At 42.9% G+C, this 27,256-nt stretch overlaps 1 protein-coding gene across 9 annotated transcripts in view; it reads right to left on the bottom strand.

Moving 5' to 3' along the window:
* The window catches only part of AGPAT3 (1-acylglycerol-3-phosphate O-acyltransferase 3), a 108,018-nt gene that overhangs the window by 4,308 nt on the left and 76,454 nt on the right, over nucleotides 1-27,256 (bottom strand). For all 9 annotated transcript variants that reach the window (XM_076354907.1, XM_076354885.1, XM_076354877.1 and 6 more), the window contains 5 exons: nucleotides 11,243-11,469; nucleotides 5,993-6,162; nucleotides 5,633-5,794; nucleotides 2,796-2,949; nucleotides 2,244-2,346 (listed from right to left, as the gene is read on the bottom strand). In XM_076354907.1, the coding sequence (XP_076211022.1) occupies nucleotides 2,244-2,346; nucleotides 2,796-2,949; nucleotides 5,633-5,794; nucleotides 5,993-6,162; nucleotides 11,243-11,420 (767 nt within the window). In that variant the 5' untranslated portion in view covers nucleotides 11,421-11,469. The remainder of the gene's footprint in view (nucleotides 1-2,243; nucleotides 2,347-2,795; nucleotides 2,950-5,632; nucleotides 5,795-5,992; nucleotides 6,163-11,242; nucleotides 11,470-27,256) is intronic.

Genomic DNA, 27,256 nt, shown 5'->3' with positions numbered 1-27,256 from the left:
ACAAACATGTTTTAAATCAAAATTATCTGAACATAGTCATTAGTTTCTTTAATAGGGTGTCCTGGTTTCGGCAGGGATAGAGTTAATTTCCTTCCTAGTAGCTGGTACAGTGCTGTGTGTTGGATTTAGGATGAGAATAATGTTGATAACACACCGATGTTTTAGTTGTTGCTAAGTAGTGCTTACACTAGTCAAGGGCTTTCCAGCTTCCCATGCTCTACCGACTGAGAAGGCTGAAGGTGCACAAGAAGCTGGGAGGGGGCACAGCCAGGACAGCTGACCCAAACTGGCCCCAGGGACATGCCATACCATGTGACGTCATGCTCAGTACATAAATTGGGGCAAGCTGGCTGGGGGGGCCGCTGCTCGGGGACTGGCTGGGCATCGGTCGGCGGGTGGTGAGCAATTGCACTGTGCATCACTTGCTTTGTGTATTATTATTATTATTACATTATTATTATTACTTTATTTCAATTATTAAACTGTTTTTATCTCAACCCATGAGTTTTTCTCACTTGTGCTCTTCCAATTCTCTCCCCCATCCCACTGGGGCAGGGGGGGAGTGAGCGAGCGGCTGCGTGGTGCTCAGTTGCCGGCTGAGATTAAACCACGACATAGGGTACAATTAGTAATTTTATCTGGCAACATCATCCTCAACAGAATTTTATGAGCCCAAACCTCTTCTAATGACTATTGAAAACTATATTTCTCTTCTTTCCTCCCACTACCTCACCAATAAATAAAACTAACTTGCATCTCCATTAGCAAGCCATAGGATATTTAACTGAATGCAGCTGCTCTTCAATATATAATTATAGAGATGTACATCCATACATATGCACCCCAGATCTAGCTAGATGCTACATGCATCTGCCATCAGTATGGAATTACAGGTGGCAACCGCCTGACCAGCTGCTTTGCTAGCTGGTAAGTTGTCTGCTCACTTTCCTCATCAGGAATATGTCTGGCAAGTGCAAATAGTCAAAATGAAACCCCTTGCAAATGAGTGACCCCATCTCTCTCCCCATCACCTCCGAAGCCTTCTTTCCAGCTGAAAGACTAAAATGTTGTGGAAGTTGCAGTATCTGAGAACAGAACTGGAACACGTGTCCTTCCCTTCCCCATTAGGGCTGCAGCACTCTGCCTCCCCTGGGATAGCATTTCTTCCACAAAACTGTTGCTGCTATACGTTGACACAATGGATAATCAGTGTGATTCCCTACAAAGTCTTTCACCCTTGGAGGCTCTGGTAAGACACACCTGTCCTGTAGAAGGACAATGTATAGAGCCAGTGCCACACATCTGCAATGCACAGACCCATGGCTGGAGGGGAAAAGTGGGGGGGAAGTAGCAAGGCTTTGTTTGTTTGTTTGTTTTAATAAACCAAACATCAACCTCATCACCAGAATGTAGCAATGTTTTCCAAAGTGTGGGTGAAGTTCTCAGAGAAGCAGAATTGAACTGTCAAAAGAACTGCGGAAAGAACAACGAGGTCATTTGTCAGGTCCAAACATAAAAGGGAAAAGAAGAAATTCAACAGGAAAGGGTTGGTAGTTTTTATCATCACAAGGAAGCCTTTAAAGCAGAAGGCAACAAGGAGAAAGCAAGAAAGAGAAAGCGTGTGTGTGTGTGCATGCACATGTGTACGTGCTGCATGGAGTCAGGTGTCAGCAGTTACTCTTTCAGGCAAAAAAGTGATGAGCAATGTGAGGAATGTACCACCTCATTCATACGATGTCTGAATTTCAGCATTATTTAACTTCTAATCTGCTCATCAAACCATGTGAGAGAAGGGGAGAAACTGGCACAGTAAGGAGCTTTACACCATTTACTACAAGAGACTACTCATGTTGGACAGGCTATTTATACCATGCATATGCTTGCAGGGGACTGGGAAGGGGGCAGAACAGTTGGTTTTCTGCTCCCAGCAGAGAAAGGAAAAACGTGGACTAGTGCCCTCAACTGCACAAAACTTGGGGAAACCCCGGAACAACAATGTGGTCATACCCAGGCTTAAAAAGTCTGCCCAGTGCTTTCTGACTTGCTGGGTGATATCATGGGATCTCACACATGAAAGCGAACTGAAGCAGGGGGGAAACGGGGAGGTCTTTGTAGCCTGCAAAGAAGCCTGAAGGACAAGGAGAAGGGGACTACAGCAAAGGACATTACCCTGTAAAATCTGAATACACTTCAGCATGCCAAAGCATGCATCTTAGGGCTCACCTCCATCATGAAATGCTCACCTTACACACATATCTGCTTCATATTTCTTTCCATAAAGAATTCCTAATAAAGACGGGTTCTTGTTTCCTCTGAAATTTAGTGTTACATCGTACACTGCTGAAACTGTTACAAAAAAGAAAATATGGCTGTTATATCAGCAATTCTAGCATGCCGGCAACCTTGCATTAGACAGCAACAGGGCCTTGTGCAAGCCTTGCATTAATGATGTCAGGTAGCAGAGTCCTTCACTACTTTGTGTTTACATGTTGTATTTATCTGTATCAGCCACCTCACATTCCCATCTATGTAGCACGTGTGTTATCAAAACACAAGACAACTCAATGAACTAAGCAACAATGACATACATGAAAGGTTTATTATTTTTTAAGATGTATCTGAGAGTTATGTGGCACAAATTAACAGCTGACATGCTGAATGCTTATTACTGCCAACTCACTAATTGTAATGGATGTAATAGATATAACAACAGAGTATACCACACTGTGCTACACAGAGTATACTAAACGACACATTACAATTAATGCAAAGAACAAGTAGCAGCTTGCCAGTACCTGTTCCCCTGAGACACTGGACAGCAGTGGTGAAACCTTTGGTTCTGGGCAGCAGGTGGTATTTCAGTTTAGGCAACCCCTTGGATTCAGCTACCTCCATGCTGATACGATGCTTGGTCTCTGTAAAACGAGTTCCTTCACAGTACAGGAGAAACTAGTACGACGAGACAAAAGGCAAAAACAAGGACATCTTGAGATCAAAAGAAATCAAGCAGAATATTGAAAATTTGTGTAAGATAAGCATACATCCATGCATGCGCACACACGTCAATTGTCTCATTTGATCAAGTATTAGGCATAAGCACCACCTCACAACTCATTTACAATTACATTTAATTTTAACAACACTGGTACCAAACTTAAGGCAACAAAAAGTCTAAATGGTTATACCTGAAACATTTACTTAAAAAAAGAAAAATCCCTGAAGGCTTTGGCTGGCTGGTGATGGACTAATCTACAAATCAGAAAAAGCAATCCAAATATCAGTACACGACCACTTGAGGAAAAAACATATTAATCACTAGCTGCCTCATTTAAAATTTGTACTGTACAACCAGAACTACTCATCTGAAGACAGACTTGTTTGTCTGAAAGCTTTTCTGTTTTTTTTCTTTTTTTTTTTTTTTTTTGCATCTGTATCAGTTGTGTTCATAAAAAAATGGTGCCTTTCCCTAAAAGCTTTACCTTGTTCATCTCGTAAGGCACCAATCTGACTGTAGTATCCTGAGTAACTATTAAAGACTTAAATCCTCCCATACTGACTTCAGGCAGCACAAAACATCGATCTGTCCTTCTCCAGCCTCCATATTGCCTCTGCTCTAGTTGAGAGAGAGAGAGAGACCAGAAGCAATGCAAAGCCAAGAGCAGACAAAGCAAGCCCTTCTGAGGGCCCTAGGGTGAATTTCTGTTTATCCCTGGCCTTTTTGAAAGGTGGACATCATTCCCATTGCGCCAGCAATAGAAAACATTGCTGCATTTGAACACACAAACCTCTGCATCCCTGGCAAGCAAGGGACGGGGAGAAGAGCAGGCTGCTACTACTTTCTCACAGCAGTATCATGCAACGCTGGAATGTTGCAATTCAATAGAAAGACTTGTCGAATGCATCACTATACATCTGCTATTTGTCAGTGCTGTGGTTGCTTGACTTTTTCTCTCTAGTGTATCCACATACTGTGCACCACAAAAGGTAAGTTAAACGAATGTTAAAACCGCAAAGCCATAGACACGAGAGTTAGACCTTCCAGAGTGCAGTGAGAGAACGGGAGCTGGTCCTGCAATCTTCATTTGGCCCTTGAAGGCACGTTCGTTATGAAAATCTGACCAACCATCACCACCAAGTGGTGAGGACAGCACAAGGTACAGAGTGTAACACCGCAATCTCAACCCCAGTCTGCAATGCAAGCTCTTTCTATACCAAATTCTCACCCTCTTCTACTCAACGGCGCAGTGATCCTTCTGGACCAAGTATGCGAGCGAGGTACAGACTGTGCTGCAGTGCACGTGTGAGAAAGACCTCACGAAGGAAGGTTGCGCAGAGACCCCTAATTGTGGCATTTAGAACGCACAAAAATTAGGCAATTGATTTACTTAAGTCAATTTTAATCATGATTTAAATTACCAAGCAGGAAGTCTTCATTTAAATAATCAATGCTAACTACGTTTTGCATTTATATTTTCTAGTTGTTTCCCCTAGAGACTAGTCCTTGGTTCTCAGTCGTAGAATCATTAAAATGTATAGATTTGCAACTGAAGTACAGTCTTGAGATTTTTTTAATTGGTAGGGTTTTTTTCTTATTTTTTCCAACACTGATCAGGAGGATATATTAAATGTAGTTCATATCCATATATTCAAGCAATTAAGTAGTTTAAAATACATTCTCCAGATTCTTATTTTTTGTATCTTTGTAATGATAGAAAATCACAAATGACGCATTCACAATGTCCTAGTTAAGGCTTACTATTTCACTATTCATTTTAACAAGCTGTACTGGATAATATTGGAAAATCACTTAAAATGCACAAAAAGCCTCTTAAAATGTTTTATGAGCCAAATAACTGTATATTACATGTGCTGCTATAAAAGCAAACCAGTAAATTTATCAGAAGTTTGCATTCAAAGCTAAAAGAAGGTTAATAGGTTTATTATACCACTGCGTTGCTGCAGTAAAATCTAAGAACATTGCACATAATGAAATATAGATGTTTCAACCTTGACTTGAAATAATGTCAGAATAAAAAGGAAAAGCGTAACTGCAAAAGCAGATGTAAGCTTGCCATATGTTCTCATAAAGACTTTTAGGGAAACCTGTAATTTCACAGATCAATGAACATACTAACAAGAACTTCCTATCAAAATCCATGGTCTGTGCATCCTGTCCCCCCCCCCCCCAATTCACTCACTTCTCCAGAAAAAACTTTTTTGTTTGGGTGTCTTTTTAGCCTACGTCAGAAAACATAGCTTAAGGTTACACAGATTTAGAGTCAAATATGGGCTGTTATTGTTTTTTTTTTTAAAAAGGTAAAAATAAGTTCAGACAAAATTAACAAGTATTACACAAGCCTGATTTATAAATTATCGTCAAGCTTGTAATCATCTATGCAAGCTTCTGAACCGTTTCCCAAATGACTTCCCTTACCAACAGGCAAACAGAGCAACACTTCACCACCATATCCCAAAAGACCTCCTGAAACAGAACACGGGTTTTCCTTGACGATGCTTGAAGGAAGTAGTGAGCAGTCCCTCCCCTGATATATAAGGCTACAGTACCACATGAGTATCTCCATCACCATTCCGCTTCTAGCAGTCGATACTAGAGGAGGAACTCGACACTTACCCACATATATTCAGGATAATCAGCCAAACGTTTTAATCCTTCAATAACCGTATCTCTGTCTTCTTCCCACTTCCTTTTGCAGAAAACAATCTCAAGGAAGTACCACGTCCAGCCAATTAGGGGCACATATAGTAGCTCTCTCTTAGCAAGAACTTTGGAACTCTTGGAGAAAAACAAAAGTAACAATCCAAAAATGTCATTTGCTGATTTGTACAATGAGATCAAAGACATTAAAGTTAAGGTGACGAAGGGTTGATGGAGTTATATCTGGAAACTCAAATGCAAAGAAACTGTATGTGCATGGGTTTTAAATAGACCTATAGTCCTCCAGATGAAGGGAAAGCTCATGGCCCCACGTACCCCTAGCACTCCGAAGCGCTCTGTCATAGTCCAGCCGCACAAGAAGTCAATTTCAAAGTTGTGATTCAAGATGATGATGACGTGTTCTTTCCCAAAGGTGTTCACCGTGGCCTCGTCTGAGAACAAGGTGCACTCTGTGCCTGACCACCATTCCAGCAGCATTACCAACTCTGACAAACACAATGAAGATGGAGAGAGGAGTTAGGGGTGCCGCTTACAGAAAGCATTTAGCATTGCACCTCCAGCCCCATTCAGTGCCTAGTCTCTCCTGACTCCCAACACCACTGTCACCTTTTCAATCCAACCCAGTAGAGATGAAATGAGAGCTTAGGCAGGTATAGACCAAACAACATCACCATCCTTAAGCAGTATTTAGGGCACTAGATATATGCATTATGGATAATTTAACAAGTTTTTAACACTGCAAATTTGGGCATTATATTATGACTGTGAACTTTCATGATCACTGGAAAAAAAACCCAAAACTTTGTGCCTGAAAACAGACAGTTGAGCTGTTGATTGCTCCACTAAATGAGTACAGTTTCTCCCAGGTGGAATACAAATTATGCATAGATGCAGCCTAATGCTTTTACTCAACATGAAACAAGCTTTATGGAGGTAAACAGACCAATAAAGGGCTTTTAAAGGCATACAGTGCCATAGATCTTCTGCAATAGATTTTAATATTAGAACACAGGACTCTAATCGTTCTGTATTATGGTCATCAACACAGAGTCAGAAGCACCAGAGAATCGAGCTAATTTATCAAAATACCCGGGCAAAGCCAGGAATGGTAAATTGTGTCTTTCTTTTACTGCAGAAGAAAGAATGAGCCCTTTCTCCTCTGTCTTCTCCAGCTTCTCAATATCCCAGCATCTCTCTTACTCCACCCTGGACACTCCCTTCGTTACCTACTCTTCTTATTTTCCACCTCCCCTTTTTTCATCTTAAAAAACCCCTTCTACTTAAATTCAGCATGCACTGAATGTAGTTGCTATGGTTAGCCTATTTCCCTCATTTCAGTACAACCAGGCAGATGGAAGGCATTGCTTGTATCATGGGACAACTATAAAAAGTATGAGAATAGTTCATTCTCCCAATAGGAAGATTTGCTTCCATGCAAGCTGTAGTCACTGGTACTTTCTCATTTCAATGAGATATGGATGCAATCAAAATTCAGTTGCACAAATATGGCAGTTAAAAAGTCCAACTCTTCCCACATTACTATGACAAACTTGCAGGGTCAAAACTGGAAGGTGCCCCCTCAGTTCTCTACACCAGATTCTGCCACGCAGTATTTTAGCTTTCCATCGAGAGGCCCTGGTTTTGCAAAATGGAGCAGCGCCTTCCTGCACAAGGGCTTCTGATCAGTGGGATCACGACAGGGTAATCTATCCATACTGCTAAATAAGAGCGGGTGCAATTTTGGAACACATTAGAGAGAAGGCAAACACAGTATTTGGGTGAATGACAGGGAAAACCAATCCTGGTCTGCTGAAGATACATAGCTTCTCTAGCACTAGTTTTTTCACTTTTATTTCCCATGTGACCACTTATCCGCCAGGTTATTTCCCTGTATCATTTTCAAGACTCACTCATTTGGAGGCATGACAAAGTTATGCAACATGCCGATCAAGAGAGCGTAACCCTGGTAAACTGGAAATACAGCAGAGGAAAGACAGAATAATAGTTTATACCAACTAGAGGTTTCTATCACTGCTTTCCAGCTTTGCCTCCTTTGCAAATGATGTGATCACTTACCCTTCTTGCTCTGGTTATCCTGGCTCAGTAAAAGGGGAAAGAGGACAGCAAGAGTGTCCTCAGTTGAGAGCTGTGCTCTTCAAGCAGGTGGCCAGGAGAATGGAGTAGTGGTGCCAAACATAGTGTGGTACCCTGAGCAATTTTCCCTTTCCATTGCTGTCTATGTACTAAGGAGGAACATCTCCAGTACCTGCTACAGTCGCTGCATTTTCTTATCAAAAATAAAATAAAATGGGTGTGTTTCTTCTTCAAAAATCAGAAAAAAATTCTGCAGAGGCAGGTGTGGATGATTTTCTGCAGAGCATTTCTTGTACCATTCACTCTAAAATAGCGGAGCAAGCTTTGCTGAGAGATTTTCCAGAGTTCATACTGAGAGAGGAGGGTTGATGAGCCAGAGAATTAATATGAGGAAACAGATTGTCCTTTACAAGTGTACTGATAAATGATGTAATTATAACCAGGAGTGGGCTCATTTCCTTTTTTTTGGTGTGTGGGTTACAGCTATTTTGCGTGGCACTGATCCTGCTGATGCTACAGCAAGCCCATCCTTCTGAACGAAGGGATGATAACACTTGCGCTGCTTGGGATGCTTCCTGTAGAGGACAAGCAACACCTTGCTACAACAAACCCCCTCCTGCGGCCGGGGTTCCCACACACCAAAGCAGGCGGGTTTACAGCCTTGCAAGCCACCCAGAAACAAAGCAAACAAGAGGCACAGCGCACCTCTCAGTTTAAAGTACTAACATTTGAGAGATTATTTTTGCAACCAGACTAAACCAAGTGCGCTGCGCTCTCCAAAGACGTGAGTCATCTGAAAGGAGCTGATGTAGGAGAGCTTGAAGTACAGACTATCTGTCATGAATCACATGTGCTGCAAAGGGTTTACGTTGAGGCCAGAGCCCAACAGACGTTTTTTCCCCAAACGTCTGCCACGAACACTGGATAGAGTCTATCTCCTTCCCCTTCTGAAGCCACGCTTTATGTATTTGAGAAGAGATGCAGTAAGAACACAGCCTGATTTTCAGTGGGCTATAGTACATAGCCAGATACCCGATCACCTGTGTATCTACCCCTGCACACCGATCCTCTGCCGGATGGGCAGAGCAGCTTCTGTTATAGATAGCTCTTACACAAACACCCTCAGCCTAAAACTAAACAGCTTGGAGTAAGCGAGCAAAATGTAGCATCTGGAACAGAACACCAACCTACAGGTTCATTGCCAGAAGGCTTCCACGTAATGAAATCATAATTTCATAATTTCATTATGAATGGCAACATTTGAACTGCTGCATTTACACGGCTTACTTAATTCGTTATAAATCACAATTGAAGTGCATATTCTGTCAGCTCTTCCATTACAGGCCATCAGCACTCTGCAATCCCATATAACATTTACGTTAATTTTCATAGTTTAATTTCTCAATCATTTAATTTATAATAGGCTATACACAAGGGGTTATCCTAGGTACAACCCAATTATCTACTCAGCTTCTCCAAACCTTTTTGAACAACAGTGTAGGTTATTTCCAGTGTATACAAGATATAAGGTAACAGCATTTAAAAGGTGATTTCTCCATGCACAATGCTAACTTGTAGAAATCAAGGGTCTGAACCTTATAAGCCTTACAGGCACAAGCAGCTCATATCCTCAGAAAAGCCAGACTATTAGTGCAACAATAGTTTTCAGGATGAGATCAGATTCTAGATTATTAAAAGCACATTAAGAAATTCTTACAAGCAAATAAAAAAAAATCCCATATACCCCCAAACCCCCTCCAACCAAGCTAATTTTGAAGTTTCTACCTGTAAGTTCTTCTATTACAATACCTTTTCTCCTGACAGTTTACTTGCCACTCTCTATTTAATTTCCTCTCTCCTGTGCTTCTCAGACAACATTCTCAATAGGTAGGACAAAAAGCACAGGAAGGACAACAAGCCTAAAAAGAAACCGAACTAGATACTTTGGAGAGTTTTTGTCATAGTACTTCACCTCAATGATTTAAGAAATGTGGGTGCCTGTCAGCGTATCGCTCAACTGTAATTTAAGTACTCATTCAGGTGACTCATTTACCCAAAGTGGGAGTTGGATGCTGAGCTGAGCACTAAGGTAAGTGGCCGTGCATACTGGGAGGGGATGGAGAATGGAAACAAATTAGATGATTCACTGCTGAAACAGGAGGTGACATTTGGACTAAGGAGCCTTCTAAACATTCATTTCAGAAATCTAATCCCCCGTTAAGCTGTATGAGGAGGAAAAAAAAAGAAGCCATCCATGGGGAGCAAGTTTTGCAAAGGTCTGAAAGAGGAGAGCAAAGCAGCTGCATTCACTGCAGAGCTGTTCCACAGGCAGAAGAAGAAAAGAGCGACAAATTGCTCACAGGAGGAGACACTGGCGTCACAGATGGACACTGTAGGGTGTAAGAGGACTCTGAAGTTGTCACACAGTTCAGCTATAGAGGCATCTACACTAGATACTTTAAGATAGACATCTCTCTGCAGACCACACAGTCAACTTGGGTTCCTGTTCTGGTTTCGGCTGGGATAGAGTTAATTTCCTTCCTAGTAGCTGGTACAGTGCTGTGTGTTGGATTTACGATGAGAACAATGTTGATAACACACCGATGGTTTAGTTGTTGCTGAGCAGTGCTTACACTAGTCAAGGACTTTCCAGCTTCCCATGCTCTGCCAACTGAGAAGGCTGGAGGTGCACAAGAAGCTGGGAGGGGGCACAGCCAGGACAGCTGACCCAAACTGGCCCAAAGGACATTCCATACCATGTGACGTCATGCTCAGTACATAAACTGGGGGAAAGCTGGCCGGGGGGGGCCGCTGCTCAAGGACTGGCTGGGCATCGGTCGGTGGATGGTGAGCAATTGCATTGTGCATCACTTGCTTTGTATATTCTACTATTATTATAATTATTATTATTTTATTTCAATTATAAACTGTTTTTATCTCAACCCACGAGTTTTCTCACTTTCACTCTTCTGATTCTCTCCCCCATCCCACTGGGGGCAGGGGGGAGAGTGAGCGAGCAGCTGTGTGGCGCTCAGTTGCCAGCTGAGGTTAAACCACGACAGTTCCTAAGTAAGTGGTCAATATCGCATGTATGCTCCGTACCTGAAGCAGTCTCTGTGAATTCCCCCTTCCCCATCACTTAGCACAGGCTCTGATGCAGGATGAAGATGGTATTGAGACAGAATCAGCAATTTCCTACCAGTCGAGATAGGGTTGGGGGTGGGGAGGAGCTTTACTTCCCCCTTCTTTTAAATGACAGTGACAATATGTATCAGTCACTTGACTTTTGTATATTTTCCCAGTATTTCAGAAAAGATAGCTGCTATGAACTGCTCTGAGTCTACCTCTACCTTAGCACTTCTCTCTCTCTCTCATGTGTCTGTGTGTATACATATACAATTTCTTTAATTAACAAAAAGAGAAACGCCCCTCCCCACCCCCAGCCCTCACGTCCCCTTCAAGCATACTCACGGCTCCAAAGCGAATAGGCAAGGCGACAGTTTACTCGGCGATAAAACTGCTTGTTTATGGGCCAGAGGACTAGCGTGCATAGTTGAATGAAGTTAATGATCAGTCCACTCACAACAAAGACGAACCCAATGAGGAGGTGAACTATGAACTGGGTCTTCAGAAAGGCAATGAAGCCCATGATAACCACTCAGAAGCGCGTGCAAGGGCTGTCACTCAGAATAACTGTCCTGAAAGAGAAAGAAAAGAATCAAATGGAGACTGGATTTACAAGCCCCGAGGAGGGGCAAAGTGGGAGCCCTGAAACACTCCACGCCACTTCACCAACAGGAACCCAACCCAATAAACACTCTGCTCTCCAAGCCTGCCTCATTCAGGTCTTCACACAATAAACTGTCGACGGTGCAAATCACTTCAAAAAATAGGAACGAATCATTATTTGCAATTTACAGCCACTAAGACTATTGTTTGCTGAAGATGAATCTCACACCTCTCTTCAAACAAAGATCATATAATTGGACTTAATGCTGGGGGGAACACAGACCCCTGCACTCGCAGTGAAGCAGTTGAGCCCCGATCGGTAAACAAGCTGCACCATGACTGCTGTACCTTCAGGGGTTGCTGTCCCTGAACTGCAACAGCAGCCTCAGCCCCCTGCACCCAATAAATGGCATGCCGTGCCTCTGGAGCTGCGTAAACAAACCACTGCCTTCCTGGCCTGCCTTCAAAGCCACCGCTCTGTACACACTTCTCCCAAACAGGCACCGAGCGACGGCTGCCGGGGGCTACAGAGACTTTGTTACGCGTTTGCTTTGACTAGAAGAGTACAGCAGTCCATCTGAGGAGCAGGCTCTTCATCCTGCAGCAAATTTTGGGATGAAAAGAGCAGGGCTGGTCACACAGAGCATCAGTCTGGCAAACACTAAGGCATGGAAATGGAAATTAGGTATTCCCACATCCAAACTCCATGCTGGAACAAGTTTAGTAACTTCTCACTTTGTCAAGCCACTGTTCCATGATCAAATATACCAGTTAGTGTGGGGGGAAAAAAGTAAAATAATAGAAAAACCTTAGGCTATGTAGCAGTACAAACTTGACCCGGAAAGGGCTTTGGTGCAGAATCTTGATTCCACCGAATTAGCCAGAGCACTTAACTCTGAGCATGTGCCATATTTATACCAGGTGCAGAAAGACAGGCGATGCCTAAACCAGCAGAAAGCAGCTTAGTAGCTTAGACAGACAAGTCTGATCCAATACGAATCCTGCCAGCACAAAGTTAACCCAGTAAAATGTATTTACCAAGCCACCAGATTGAGTTTATTCCAAACCCAGCGTTATCTGGCACTGGTCTTTTTGACCTGTTGGATACTAGAAGCCCTACAACTAGTCCAACCAGGCTGTCAAACCACAGCCTCAACGTCTCACCCAAAAAATAAAAGCATGACCCTGATTTTCTGCCACAGCCAAACCTTGCTGACAGTATTTATGCTCAGCTTTTACAAGTGTTGCAAATGACCACACCAACCAGTAGATGGTAACAAACACTTTTGACAAGTCAAGCATCCAAAGGTGATGCAGAAGTTCTGAATGCCCAAAAATAAAGTACCTGCCAGCTGTGAGGAACCAAACCATTTTCATTTGCCACATGCTTACAGTATGGTGCTATTTATAAAACTCAACAGTAATTTTACTTGTGAAACCTTGTTTTCTACCGTCTCTTCTACAAACCAGGTACTGCCTTTCTAGGCACAGGCTGTCTAGCTTTTGCACAATTAAAATCTATTTGCATCATTAGTAATCTACCCACTTCAGAAGCACGTTACAGAGGAAAAAAAAAGTCTGTTTCAATAGAGCCACTATTGTGCCTACCACAGAAAGCAAAGCAAAGCAAGTTGAATAAGCCGATATAGAAGCTTATGATAAATAACCTAAATTCTCCCAGTGTTTTCCTGTAAGAATGGAAGAAACATTCTTCCACTAATAAATTACTTTAAGAACAGCTGTTGGGAAGCAGAGACTTGTGTTTAAAAGGAAACAAGTGGAGCCCTCCTTCCTCTCCCCTCCCCAAAGGGCTGCAGGGTACAGTCATACAGCCAAAACACCCCACCAGCATTCACATGTACCGTATGGGAGGTAGCCATGGTATTCGGTGTTTGACTCCCTAACACAGCAATGGGCTCATTTATCTTTTCCACTGGCACGTTCTTCAGGTCATTGTATTAAGTACTGCCAAACATTAAACACCAAGTTCTTCACTTCCAAGATCAGTCTCATTCTCTTCATCTGGTTTCTCTCAAAAACCAGTTCAAACAAACCAGAAAAGAACAATCTCCTTCCCTGCCCCCACACCCCCAACTATTTTTTGAATCCCTACTTGGCTTCTGTACAGCCATGTACAAGCAGCTTTGCTGATGACTGTGTCTATCAGTCATTAGACCAGTACTTACTGCCTTTCAATGCACAGCTTGGCCCCTTCCGGACAAGGGCCCAAAGCACATACAAACAGCACGAGGAAGAATAGAAATGTCAAGTATTATCCTCAAATAAAGTGGTTTGGCTCCACTTCCACGGCCTCTTTGCTTTGAACAATGTCTGGAGCACTCTGGTATTTGTCCCTTACATTAAGGATGTTGCTGTATTGCGGACCCAAAAGGACACATCCCTTTTTACCAGACAGGAAGCCGGAGACATTGCGGCATGTTGCTTCTCTGGCTTCGTTACACATGGAAAACAGGATTTATCACTCGTGCGCCCATGCCCTGCCCCACACGCTGGGTACCGGTCTTGCTCTGGTGGGACTCCAGAGCTGCATGGCTCTGGCTGGCAACACGGCACAGCCGCCTCGTGCACCTCACCTGGGCTCACCGCACCCCTGTGCATCTGGGGACTGCAAGGCTTACCAGTATTGCTACAGGGTCAAGAGAACAGCACCCAAAGCATAGCTGGTTCCCCTCTGGCACCTTTCAAGGACAGCATTTGCTCAATTGCTCCATAAAGCACATCTGGTTTACTTACACTTCCTCTTAAAGTGGACAGGGATCAACTAAAAAATGGGTTAGTCTTGTTGTCTGATCCTTCTAGCTTCAATGCTGGATACAGAACCTGCCAGCGTCACTTTTGCCAATCCCTCACTTAATTGTATTTGACTTTTAAGATAATTAGAAGTTAATCTTAACCCAGGAATTCTTTTCTGCATTTCTGCCCATGTAGGACAGCCAGGCAATTCAGGGACAGACCAACAGGCAAAGGGTGGTCAGCTGCTGTTTTGTTGAATCCCACGGTCAGGCTGGGGAAATCAGTATTTGCTGGAACGAGGAGAAGCAACACTTCTGCATCTGACACATATGTGAAGATCAGTGAAGTGAAGTATCTAGGAAGCAAACACCTGCCCTAGATTAAGACAGTAAGTCTCAGCACTATTAATTTCTTCTTTTTTAAAGTATACCCATATCAGGTGCATATTCATAGACCTGCTGGTAAAATCTCTCTTTTTCTCCCTTCTTTTCCTAAAGCACCTCGTAACTTCACAGCATTGGCCTTTCACCACAAAACCCCCATTTCCTCCTGTGCAGCTGCACTAACTGCAGGCAGTAGTTCTAGTACTGGTACTCTCCCTGCTTTCACATCCTCGCCAAGTGCCTGCTTTTCGCAGCCATGCTGCAGGACAGCACTAGTGTGAAACCCAGTTCAAACCAAACGGCACACTTCCATTGCCTTTTAGTGCCTTATCTTGCAGGGTCGTTTGACGTTATGAAAGTCAGAGACCGCTCCCCATAGTATTGACCTTTATCTTCTCTGATGAGAAAGTTCTTAAATGCTTTGCAGCCCTCTGGGCTCCCTCCCTTATTCATATACCTCTCAAGTAAAGGGCAAGGAGGCAGATGTCACACAGCTTTCTTGGGTACAAAGTTGCATCTTGAGGCTCCACGTACACATGGAATCTCTGGTATCTAGAAGATACTATGTGCCTCTCAGTAGGAGGAGGAATACAACCTTTCTCCTTTACCCAGCTTTCTACATTCATGAAAGACCTAATGATTAAAGTGCTTCGAGACTTCTACCTCTCTGTTAAATGTTGCTGAAATGTGCCACCAAGTTCAAAAGCCATTGGAAGGGAGAATGACAGAGGCAGAGTGATTGCATCAGCCTCATTTCATTAAGAAATCAGGCTAAAAAAACAGATGCACAACATGCACTAAGCACATTACAGCCATTTCATGAAACTTGTAGTTATTTATGAACACAAAATTAAAAATTAACCCATTAATCATTCTATAATACAGTATTTCCAGTTCAAACTCCAGGTTTTAATTAATTTATTGCTGTCATGTGTGTACAATTCTTCTGAGGTTCATGAGGTTTGCATGAATATGAGCATGAAATTAGAAATTGGTCCACCGATTCTAATTCTCACTGGGTTGGAATATTAATGTGCTCGACAACAACAGAAACTGCGGCAGCCAGTACTTACATCTTTAGCCTTTTGCCGTCAGTTTTTCTGAGCACGCTCTGTTGCCATTTTCCAGCTGCATCTGCTCTACTGTACCATATTTATCTCCACTTATGAAACTAATTACCAACATCTCTTGCTCTGAATGTGTTGCCCCCACCCTGAATTCTGGTATTTTACCTACCTCATAACAGTTTTGCTAGTTGAGGCATTGAGTGAAAACCTTACGATACTCAATTCTACCATTTACCCTCATATTTTAAAATACTGTATTTTTCAGATTGAGCTTGGTAAGCCTCCTTGATCTGTATAAACTTGGCAAAGCCTGTCTATGAAGAAAGGCTAATAATGTTACAAGTTAAAAGCAGTACAAAAAGGCATTCTGTTGGCCAACCTCATCAGGAGTTTCCCCACCATTATTCAGAATTCTACTAACTCTGCTCATTGAAAACACACAAGGAAAATTAAAAACTGCTTTTTATTCAAAGTGAGAACTATCTGTTCCATGAGCTGCTTCATGTGTATGAGGAGGACAGGTACAAACAGCAGCAGCCTCTTCTGTCAGTATACTTTCTGCCCTCCAGATTTCTCTGATGACCCAACTCAGGCTACTTCTCTTTTAAAACCAGCTATGAAAATCACTAGCATAAGCATCTTTTCCCTCACCTCCCCTTAGAAGACCAGAAAACCCAAGAATACTAAGCAGCTACCCAACAGTTGAGGCAGAGGTGTGAGGGAAAGCTTTCAATACCACTGCCTATACCTGTTCAGTGGATAAATAAAAGTACAGGTCCCAGTCTGGTCATTCTAGCATCCCTCAGAAGTACTACATTGCCACAGGGGCAGCAGATTATTTTCCTGGACATTTCTGGGACATATCACACAAAATTATGTTTATCATCTTATGAGTTGCGTTCAATGCTTAGAAGTAATTACCTCAGTTACCTCTAAGAAATAATTTTTCCTTGCAGATTACACAATACTTTTCTAGCTACAAGACAAAAGTGCAGTGGCTATCCAGCTTTTAAACATGCAATGATATATTCATAGCAAATACCCCTGATACAGGAAAACATCCAGGAAGAAAGTAGGTGTCATGGTTTAACCTCAGCTGGCAACTGAGCACCACACAGCCGCTCGCTCACTTTCCCCCCCCCGCCCTTGGTGGGATGGGGGAGAGAATAGGAAGAGTAAAAGTGAGAAAACTCGTGGGTTGAGATAAGAACAGTTTAATAATTGAAATAAAATAATAATAATTATAATAATAATAGAATATACAAAGCAAGTGATGCACAGTGCAATTGCTCACCACCCGCCGACCGATGCCCAGCCAGTCCTTGAGCAGCGGCCCCCCCAGCCAGCTTCCCCCAGTTTATGTACTGAGCATGACGTCACATGGTACGGAACGTCCTTTGGGCCAGTTTGGGTCAGCTGTCCTGGCTGTGCCCCCTCCCGGCTTCTTGTGCACCTCCAGCCTTCTCAGTCGGTAGAGCATGGGAAGCTGGAAAGCCCTTGACTAGTGTAAGCACTGCTCAGCAACAACTAAACCATCGGTGTGTTATCAACATTGTTCTCCTCCTAAATCCAAAACACAGCACTGTACCAGCTACTAGGAAGGAAATTAACTGTATCCCAGCTGAAACCAGGACAGTAGGTAATTGATGGTCTTCCACTTCCTGCACTGTACCGCATCTCTTTCTGGGATGAGGAATCTGGGAGCCTGACCCCTGTGATGCAGAAGCCATACAAAAGCAATGTACAGAGTATTTACCCAGGGCTTTGCCCCAGACTTCAAAAAAGCGACCTGAGGCTCCTGCCCACTCTGCCATAGCACCACTAAAAGCCGCCTCCACTCAGGCCTGATTTATTTTAGAAATATAGTTTTAGAAGAACCACTGGCAACAACAGCTGTATAAGGAGGCTAGAAAATATAGCTTAGATGAACAGCACTGAAGCAGTATAGCTAATAAGCAAATGAAAGGATATAAGGTGTAACAACAGTTTTGGTATCCATTTGAACAGTCTGTACTAAGGATTCTCCAGACACGCTGTAAAAATAAACAACTATTCAGTCACATTCCCACATGGCATCCAAACTGTCTACTACAGACCTAGCCTTTTAAACCTAAGCATGACAGGAAGATTATCTTAGTTTCTCACACAATATAGGTCTAATTTCCCTGCTCATCCCCCAGTGAAATGCAAAGCTGATCCAGAGTTCATTAAAAATTCTGCTTGTCATCAATTTCTAAAATTGAAGTGTATGGAAGAGGATCTTAAGCCAAACTTGGGTCACAAAGATATAAATTTGTTTCTGAGTTGTGAGAACTAGGAATATGATCTCAAAAAGAAAAACTGTTACTGAGTTACCATCATGAAATTAGATGAGAACTTATTCCATGAAATTTTGTCAATCTTGGCTTTGAAAGCCAAGCACCACAGCCAGTTTCTAGAAAAGGTCAAGAGTAAAAGATTATCACCACTATCTGTCTGAAATATATTCATTATTTTGGTCTTGATCTAAAGTCCATTAAATCATAGAGACTTCCACAAGTGTCAATAGGTTTGGCTCAGTTTCTGTAGAGATTTTTGATGAGATTAGTCTATTTCCATCAAATAGCAAGCCTTTTGCTTGACTCGTCATCCTAATGAGATGCTGATACTTCAAGGTTAAAAAACCAAAAAAACCCAAAAAACTATGCACATTGCTCTGACATTGATTGTCATTTAATAGGCATGCAGAATGAGAGGTCCTGAAGAAGCTACTTCATTTTCTTCTGCTATAGGGGAAGTGTAGGCGTTAACTCCAGGCATGATGTGATGGTCACTCAGAACAATGACAACCACGTGAGGAGCACACATCCTCAACAGAAACACTAGTCCCTGTTCATGCCTCCTCCACTCTATAAATCTTTAATTTTATTATTAAAGGACTGTAAGTTCACCAATTAAACTTTAGGAGAGAGTAGGTTACAAACTAAAATGCATACGTGAATAGTTTCTGTGTACCAGTGAGCCCCATTGAGGAGTGACGACAGAAAGCCATCCCTTCACCCCACAAATGCCACGCTAGGGCACAGCCCCACTGAGGGGAGGCCTTTATGTGCTCAGAGCACCTCCTGCCGCGGCAATACCCCCCCCGCACTGCCCTATGAAGAGCATCCATAAGAGGTCCACACCCTACCAGGACTTCAGCCCCAGCGCTCCTTCCTGATTTTAAAGTGTGGGACAGCTTCCTATCAAGATATGGGTTGCTCTAAAAAAGAAATAAATCAAGACAACCAGTAGTTTAACTTGTATTTTGTAGATAGAAGACCGCAGAATATGTAAACAAATCAAAGAAAAACATTCAAACAACTCGATGGAACCAGAAGGGGACAGAACATTTCTTAATACTACGTATCACTGCACCTGAGGGGCAGTTTTCCCTCTTCCTCGCCCTAAATGAAGTGTTACTGAAATGATTAAGCCTCCTCACCAGCTGCAGACAGCACTGTGCTTATGCCTCTGCTAGAGATGAAATTATATTTTTCTAACTTGTTGCTACAATATTACAGCTGAAAACACAAGCAATATTAAAACGGCTATTTTCCAAATTTAATTTCAACCATTTCCTTTTATCGTACTCGGCACATACAAAAAAAAGAGAGCAAGTGTGCACAAATTCAGTTTCTCCTCAGCACACACACTCAGTTAACTCGGCCTCTGTTTAAACAAATGGATCAGGTAACCAAAATGAATCCTGACTTGCTTAGAAATCCGCCGGCTGCAAGGCAACCGACACAAGGAAGCAGAACTGCTTGAGAAACGTCTCTCACTGCAAGCGTCTCTTTATCGACGAAGGAAACAATGGTATCTTCATAAGGATTTTCTGTTCACAACAGGGAAACTAGAGAGGTTCTGTCACGAGTTCACTGGGTAAAACCAGCCCAGACAACTTCGATGTCACGGCTGAATACCACTGAACGAGGCTGACACCGTTGTTCCCATAGAACAGCCTCACCATACTTGCAAGACACTGCAGGATCCTCCATTGAGCTTTCCAGTGAAGGAGTCCCACTACTTCAAAACCTGGTTGTGCATGCGTGTAACTTGCTTTTATTTCAGGAAGACAAACATTGCCTTATGGTTTAGTAAACTTAGGATAGTTTCTATTATAGTATGTCATTTACAACTGCTTGTAGGTGTTTGTATGCTGTTTCTCCCCTGTATACACGCATGCCATTTGTCATCATTCGGTCTGTAGTCTGGCACTTTTGCTTAAGTATAAACAACACATAAAGGTAATTTTTCCTAAAGCTATAATTACAAAACCTTAATTGCATATTAAATTTAGATTAGATAATAATTTGCAAGTTTGCCTCATTTCTTATAGATACAGATGGGTTTTGTGGGTATATGCATTTACAGACACTTGGGAGACCCCTTGTAGAACTCAGCTTTAATAAACCTTACCCTGAACTTGAATATTACTAATTACAAAGATTTACCAGACTCCAAGCATTTGAACTCAAGTTCTTTCTTTGACCTGCTTGCTATCAAGAGAAAAAAAAACACACACACGTAACTTCTCTTGTTCTACATGGCATACAATTAGCCTCATTTTGAAAAACCAAAGGCAGGTAGACACACATTACTCCTGGCTTCACCTTTAATGGAAAGGGGAAAATTCAACAGTTACGGGCAAAAAATAAGAGCTTTTCAATTCTGGTTGCCTGAACCAAAAAGAAATTGCACTTGAGTAAGCCTTACCGCAGCAGAGCTAAGCTAAACTGCAAGTTAACGCGCACATTTTAATGTACCAGCTTCCCCATTAAAGGGTGCTAGTAACCCAAGAGCGCAACGGGGGTCCCACACCCCACCCTGGTGCTGACTGCTCTTCCTGGGGGCTACAGGGCTGTGTGTTTGCCTTTCTTTGCAGCACTACAGAAGTCAACCTCCCTGCTGCAGCCACGCAGAGAGACGCGAGCCATCGACCTAGGGCAAGAGGGAGCCATGTTCGCACCAGCCTGTTGGCACAGCAAGACACAGCAGGAACTGACCTGGCTCTTACACAGACGGGGAGAAGATAAGCAAGATTACAATTTAGAAGAAAAAGGTATAAAACCAGGGGAAAATACCAGCCCACAGCAAGACATTTCATGCTGAAACGCACGAGCTAGAACACTGTCATATTCCATATATTTTAAGAAATAAATAGGAACAATTATCCAGTTTTGCAAATTCCTTGTGGCCCCAGACAGACAGTTAAGCGTGACTCACTCAGAAATGGCTGTCAGACACCTTCTGCCAGTCTTGGTCCTTCTCTTGGGAGCTTGTAAACCTCCCCCCTGCCCTTTCTGTTTGTTCGGGGGCAGCTATTCTCCCTGCTTTGCCACTTTAGATAAAACTCCGTCAAGGGAGAAGCAAGATGCTAATCCTTGCTAGCTCCCCAGTTCCCTATTCCTTCCCTCATGTTATACTCTCCTCTTTTTGTTACACATGCTGGCAACTTCCCGGGCCTGTGGAAGCATCCTGCTGCGTGCCACAGTGGATTTATGCCATTCAACCGTTGTGCACAGCATTACAGGCATTGCCTGCCCATCTGGCATTCAGTTTGTATGTCAACCCCAAATTCAGAAAAATGCTGCCAAGTTTCCAGCTTGCACAGGTTTTGAGAGCAAAAGCAGGCTGGGAGAAACTCTTGGAGAACTCTGCACGCTCCAGCAGGTCTAACAGGTCCACTCCAGTTCTCTAAAGGACAGCCAAATATCTTCTGTCCCGCTAACTGCTCTCTGCAATTTCACTCTGAGTGCAACAGCAGGGTGTCCTGCCCAGTTTCAAGTGCGGCAGATGATGGTCAATACTGGGATGCAATACCTGCCAAGCAGTACTGGGATGCTCTTGGCGCTAAATACTCCCTTTCTTTTCCCAGCCAGGTACACTCACCAGTGATATCTAAGAAAGGACTTCAGTGGCACCTTTGGTAAACACTGTACATCTCTTTACCCCTATACGCAAGGGAATGGATACTTGTGAAAGCCAACAGCTAGATGTAGGTTACTGCATAGCCCGGCAGCAGCTCACACATCATTTAACCATTGCACTTGCAATGAACGAAATTGTCGCCAGCACCACAAGACGTTTAAGCAGTTTTAAATGCTCGTCATGAAAAATAAGCCAACAAACCTCTAATAACCACAGTATCTGCATGCTTCTGACTTACTCCCAAAGTTACACTGCAGGCATGGGAAGTCTTTTCCTTAATGACAACATATAGCTTTAGGATGTTGGAGATATAAAGCACATCCCCACAGGCACCTGTCAATTGCCCACTTGCTTGTGTTGCTCATGCTCTCTGCTGCTAAGCTGTGACTTACCAGTTTGTGTGTAGCACCACACTGATGTGGCTTTAATTCTGGGCCTCAGCTGGCCAAAGTGGGGGGTGGACAGAGCAGGGCAACAGCCCACAACTGTCCATAGAGATCTGCTCCAATATCCCCGCCGTGACCTCTTCCTTAAGCCTCAGGAGGAGCTGAGAGACCTCCCTCTCTCACAGAAAGGAAAGGATATAAAACACTTCTCCACTATGCAGCAGCCGGATTAAGTGACTGAAAACATGCACAACCACTCCTCTGGCTGGGGCTGGAAAATCTCCATTTTCCCCATGACAGAGGACCCCAGACCTCTGGACAGGGGAGCAGGAAGCAACGTGCTTCTCCCTGGAAGGAGGGGGATGGAGGTGATGACCTGTTTTAGCCGGGTTTACGGCTCATGCTGTGGATGCTCTGGAGGTCTTGTAGATTTGGTGGGTTAGCACCATACTGACACCTCCAAAAAACTCTCCTCAGCTACCAGCAGGTCTCAGTAGGGTAGGGCAAAATTCCACATAGGCATGGTTTTGAAAATAACTTTGCTTATATATAGAAAAAGATACAAATTATAGATGTAAAAATAATATATAGAATCACATAAATATATAAAAATAACATTTTATATATATATATATATATAAAATTATATATATAACATACACAGGACATACCAGCAATTTCCAGGATAGCAGTTATAGGCCTGACAGAATTTCATTTTAACCCAGTAGTTATGCTAGTATTTGGAAAGAAATGGTCCGTAGAAAATTAGCATTATAATCAGGGAAAGGGTGGGAAGTGGAAGCCAAGAGACTCCATGATTTACAAGTAATGTCAAAAGGCTGGGGTGGCCATAATCAATGCTGTTCTCAAGTCAGCTCATTATTTATTTCCATCCCACTGCAGTTTACACACCTATGCAATTGCTACAGCGTGTCTGTGATCTGTGATAAAATTTGCATTTTGACAGAAGCATGAATCTTCCTTTTTTCAGGCAATGTGGCAAGAATATCAAGTTTCTGCCGTCTCCACAAAAGTAAATGATGGCAGTTGAATTCTTCCTGTTGAGCCAAGACATAGATTATCAAATACAGAGTAACAGGAAAGTTAAAATGAACAGTTTCTATATACTCTGTCCAAAAAGGACAGACAAAAAGTAATTCTTCCCAGCTCTTAACTGGCTTGGAATCGATTCTCGCCTTGCATTCAACTTCACAAAGGCTATAGAAAATGTATCTATGATAGATCTTCCGTTTCTCCTACTTTTCTTCTCTCTGCAGGTTACTGTTATTGCTTCACAAACACCTTGAATATTGGGGGCACTGCTGCACCGCCCATCCCGGGTGCTGACACAGGTCTCACGGCTGCGAAGGGTCAGGAGGGGCTCGGAGAGCAGGGGCCGAAGCGCAGAAGCCCGCCTTGCATCTGAGCCGGCCCCAGCCTCAGCCCTACAAACTCCCCCTCCAGTTTCTGTGAAGGTGGGCAAAAGCAACAACATATGTACGTATTGTGAGACAGAAATACAAACCAGGTTTTCAGTTTGATTTTAAAATAATAATAATGATATTTAAAAAAATTAAACACACTCCAGTTGCTTAAAATTATGAAAGAAGACTGAGACCAAAACTTACTATACAATCTATTACAAACATGTAATTAAACACAGAAATAGCTGAAGCTCTAAGTTGTCTCAGTGAGTTCTCAATATAGCTGAAAAAAGTGGCACTTTTACAGTTTTGAAGAGCTCAGGACTTTTGCCCCACCTGACTGGAGGTCAAGTCAAGATTTAACCACCAGGAAATTACATCCTGCATCTAGCAGTTCTATTATTTTCAGCCTTTCCCATGGAGCAAATGCTGATACTGACATTTTCCCCTCAAATGTAAGCATTTTCAATTCCTCTTGTGAAGAAAGGCTTTTTGCCTTAATTACTTCAGGTTTTGATAGAGCTAGCAGGTGTAGCGAGACTATTTTCTTCATTTTGACTAGTTAACTCAAAGTTGAAAACCCGACTGGGAGTTGAAAAAGGAAAGAGCTTCTTGCAATCTCTGAATAAAAAATAGGTGGAAGAAAATGAGGTCTCTGAATTTTAAATGGGGCCAGACTTTCCCTGGTACTTACATCTTGTTTTTTCCCCTTATGGCAGATTTCTGTTCTTAAAGTGAACATGTTCTGGCTGTGGCTACTCTCTTTAGTGAGCAGAATACTGCCAGAGTGGATTTTCAGATTAATTCAATATCCCTCCAAAGCCTCTCATTCTTTCTGAAGTTATTAAGCCAGATAGTTTGCCTGCACAGGTAAAAATTCATTATAATGAATACAAAAATCTGAAGCTACAACAATTACGGTTGGTACCATAAAACAGGATTTGGTCAGATTTATTTCTGGGTGCTGATAGTGGCACTTAAGCATTAAGTGAACGCTACGGGGAAAACACTAACAAATATTTATAAGTAACACACTTCAACAGTTCGTCATCACCTTGACTCCTACTTTCTAACTTGAGATTAACATCTGCTTTGTATCTAGTAATTAAGTCTCTCATTAGGTCCCAAATCCTGAAGTTTAATCAGGTTAAAAAAAGCTTTGTTTGTTTAAAAAAAAACACAAACCACCAACAGGTTAAAATGTAACTATTTCAGTGAGAAACTTCACTATTTCTATATTTCAATGCAGGGATTTACAATTTGACAGAAGATCTGCTAGAACACCCTTTCCTGAATCACCTGCTCTCATTTGTACAACTCCTAAGTTGATAAAAATTTCAGAGTGCCTCCACCCTCACTGAAGAGAGAGGTTCGCTGACAGCAAGTGGCCAGAGCGCTAGCCAGCTAGTAGCTAGTTGGAGTGGCAAGTAACAAAGTAATTAGCCACAGTAAGTGACTTAAAAATATTAGGATTTTTTTTCTAGATAGCCCAAATAAATTTTATAACACCAGTAATCCAGCACTCTGAAGAGAACAGCAAAGGGTCTAAAGAAGTACAAGTTAAATATCATATAAAAAAGGCATCATTCGGAAAACGTCGCCTGTTTCCAGATCAGTGTATGGTTTCCTCAATGACAAAAGTGCATGGCTCCCAGCTGTCCCTTGGAGTCACTCCCCTGAATGGAGGGACATTTTCCAAAGTGAGCCATGCAACTGCAAAACAGAAAACCTGACACACGGCACTGCCACTACTGAGGTCAACAGTAAGTTCAGTCCAAGAACTGCACAGGGAGAGCACAAACCTCCCTCAAATCGGTAGCTTCCCCACATCCCTATGGAGCCAAGGGCAAGAAGGATGCCCAAACCTGATTTGCAAGTGCTCAGGTAGCTAAGTGGAAGGAGAAGATAACAGCCTTGAAATGCAGATAGCTGAAGAGCTGAGAAACTAAGGTGGAGTACAGGAACAAAACAGCACAGGGGAGCAGAGATCACCACCAGACCATGCTCCCCCCTGCAACCCATACATTTGAATTCACAACATGAACAAGTCTTCCATCCATCACTCTCCACCTCCATGCCAGTATATTTAGTATGTTATTTCCCTCCGCTTGCTACATGCAACTACAGGAGCTATTTATATGTCCGAAGAAATCCTCATCACTGTAATTTTTCCCCCCACTTGCTGAATCCACAGAGTAAAATGACAGGCTGGTGTTCTGACATCAATTTGGTAGCTAGCTACTACCATGCCACGGAGACACAGTTAATGTCACCACTACAACACTTGGATTTAGTCAGGCAGGAGGAGCTTACTAATTGCCAGAAAAAACTCTAAACTGGGCTATTTGTTTCCTAACTCGCTGAGGACAGGAAGGAAGCCACATCCACACACACACACACACACGCCACACCACTGCAGCTCTCTTCAGCTCTGCCCTGTGCATCAGCTTCCTTCCACCAGATCTGCTCCCAGTGGACGAGCAACGCAACCACTGGTCAACCCAAAAATTTCTCAGACACATCAAGAGAATAGTAAACCTGAAATATCCCTGACTTATCTTGTCTCCTTCTCCATGTAAATGTCTCTTTTCAGAAGTGTAGCTTCTATTATTGATCTTGTTGTGGTTTAACCCAGCAGGCAGCTAAACACCACACAGCCATTTGCTCACTCCCCCCTACCCCCCCCAGTAGGATAGGGGAGAGAATCAGAAAAAAAAAGTAAAATTCGTGGCTTGAGATAAAGACAGTTTAATAAGACAGAAAAGGAAAGGAAAATAATAATAATAATAATAATGATGATGATGATGATAAAAGAATATACAAAGCAAGTGATGCACAGTGCAATTGCTCACCACCCGCCGACCGATGCCCAGCCAGTCCCCGAGCAGCGGCCCCCCCGGCCAGCTTTCCCCCAGTTTATGTACCGAGCGTGACGTCACATGGTATGGAATGTCCCTGGGGCCAGTTTGGGTCAGCTGTCCTGGCTGTGCCCCCTCCCGGCTTCTCGCTGGCAGGGCATGGGAAGCTGAAAAGTCCTTGACTAGTGTAAGCACTGCTTAGCAACAACTAAAACATCAGTGTGTTATCAACATTGTTCTCATCCTAAATCCAAAACACAGCGCTGTACCAGCTACTAGGAAGAAAATTAACTCTATCCCAGCCGAAACCAGGACAATATCCACCCCTTATTCTATACCGTCTACGTCATGCCCAGGTCCCCCTGCTTTCCAATGCATCCCAATTAAGCACAACCACTTTCCCTCTCTTTTGATATATACACAGATATCATTCCCTAAGTCTACAGGCCATCCCTATAAAATGTTGGTTGAGTTCATTTAGTCCATGACTTTGGGCTCCATCTGTCCTAACAGTCCTTCAGGGCAGGAGAGATGGTGTGTGGTGTTGCATTGTTGCATGCTAAAGCCAGTTTTGGTCCCATCACCGCTGCACTTATCCAGTTCTATCATCACTGCACTTCACTCGGTTTCATCGAAGTTCATTCTTCATTAATCTGGGTGATTCTTACTGTGATACCGTTGATACGGCATATAGCCACCACAGAAGTGATGATGTACAGTATTACATAGTAATTAACATCATACAATTTAATTCACTGGCTATTCTCACCCAAAATCAAATCCCCTTGAGGTACACATCGGACTTCCCCATCCTTCCGCATCACTCACCAAGTGCACCCAGGTCCTTGAGCAAAAGCAATCCCACAGATGGATTTGCCTTTGCCCGAGGCAGGAATAACCCAGACTGTCTTCCCCAGCATATTTTTCATGTG

This window comes from Aptenodytes patagonicus, chromosome 1, assembly GCF_965638725.1.
Source record: "Aptenodytes patagonicus chromosome 1, bAptPat1.pri.cur, whole genome shotgun sequence".
NCBI lineage: Eukaryota > Metazoa > Chordata > Aves > Sphenisciformes > Spheniscidae > Aptenodytes > Aptenodytes patagonicus.
Note: the sequence above shows the minus strand (reverse complement) of the source record. Positions and strands in the feature narration are given on the sequence as shown.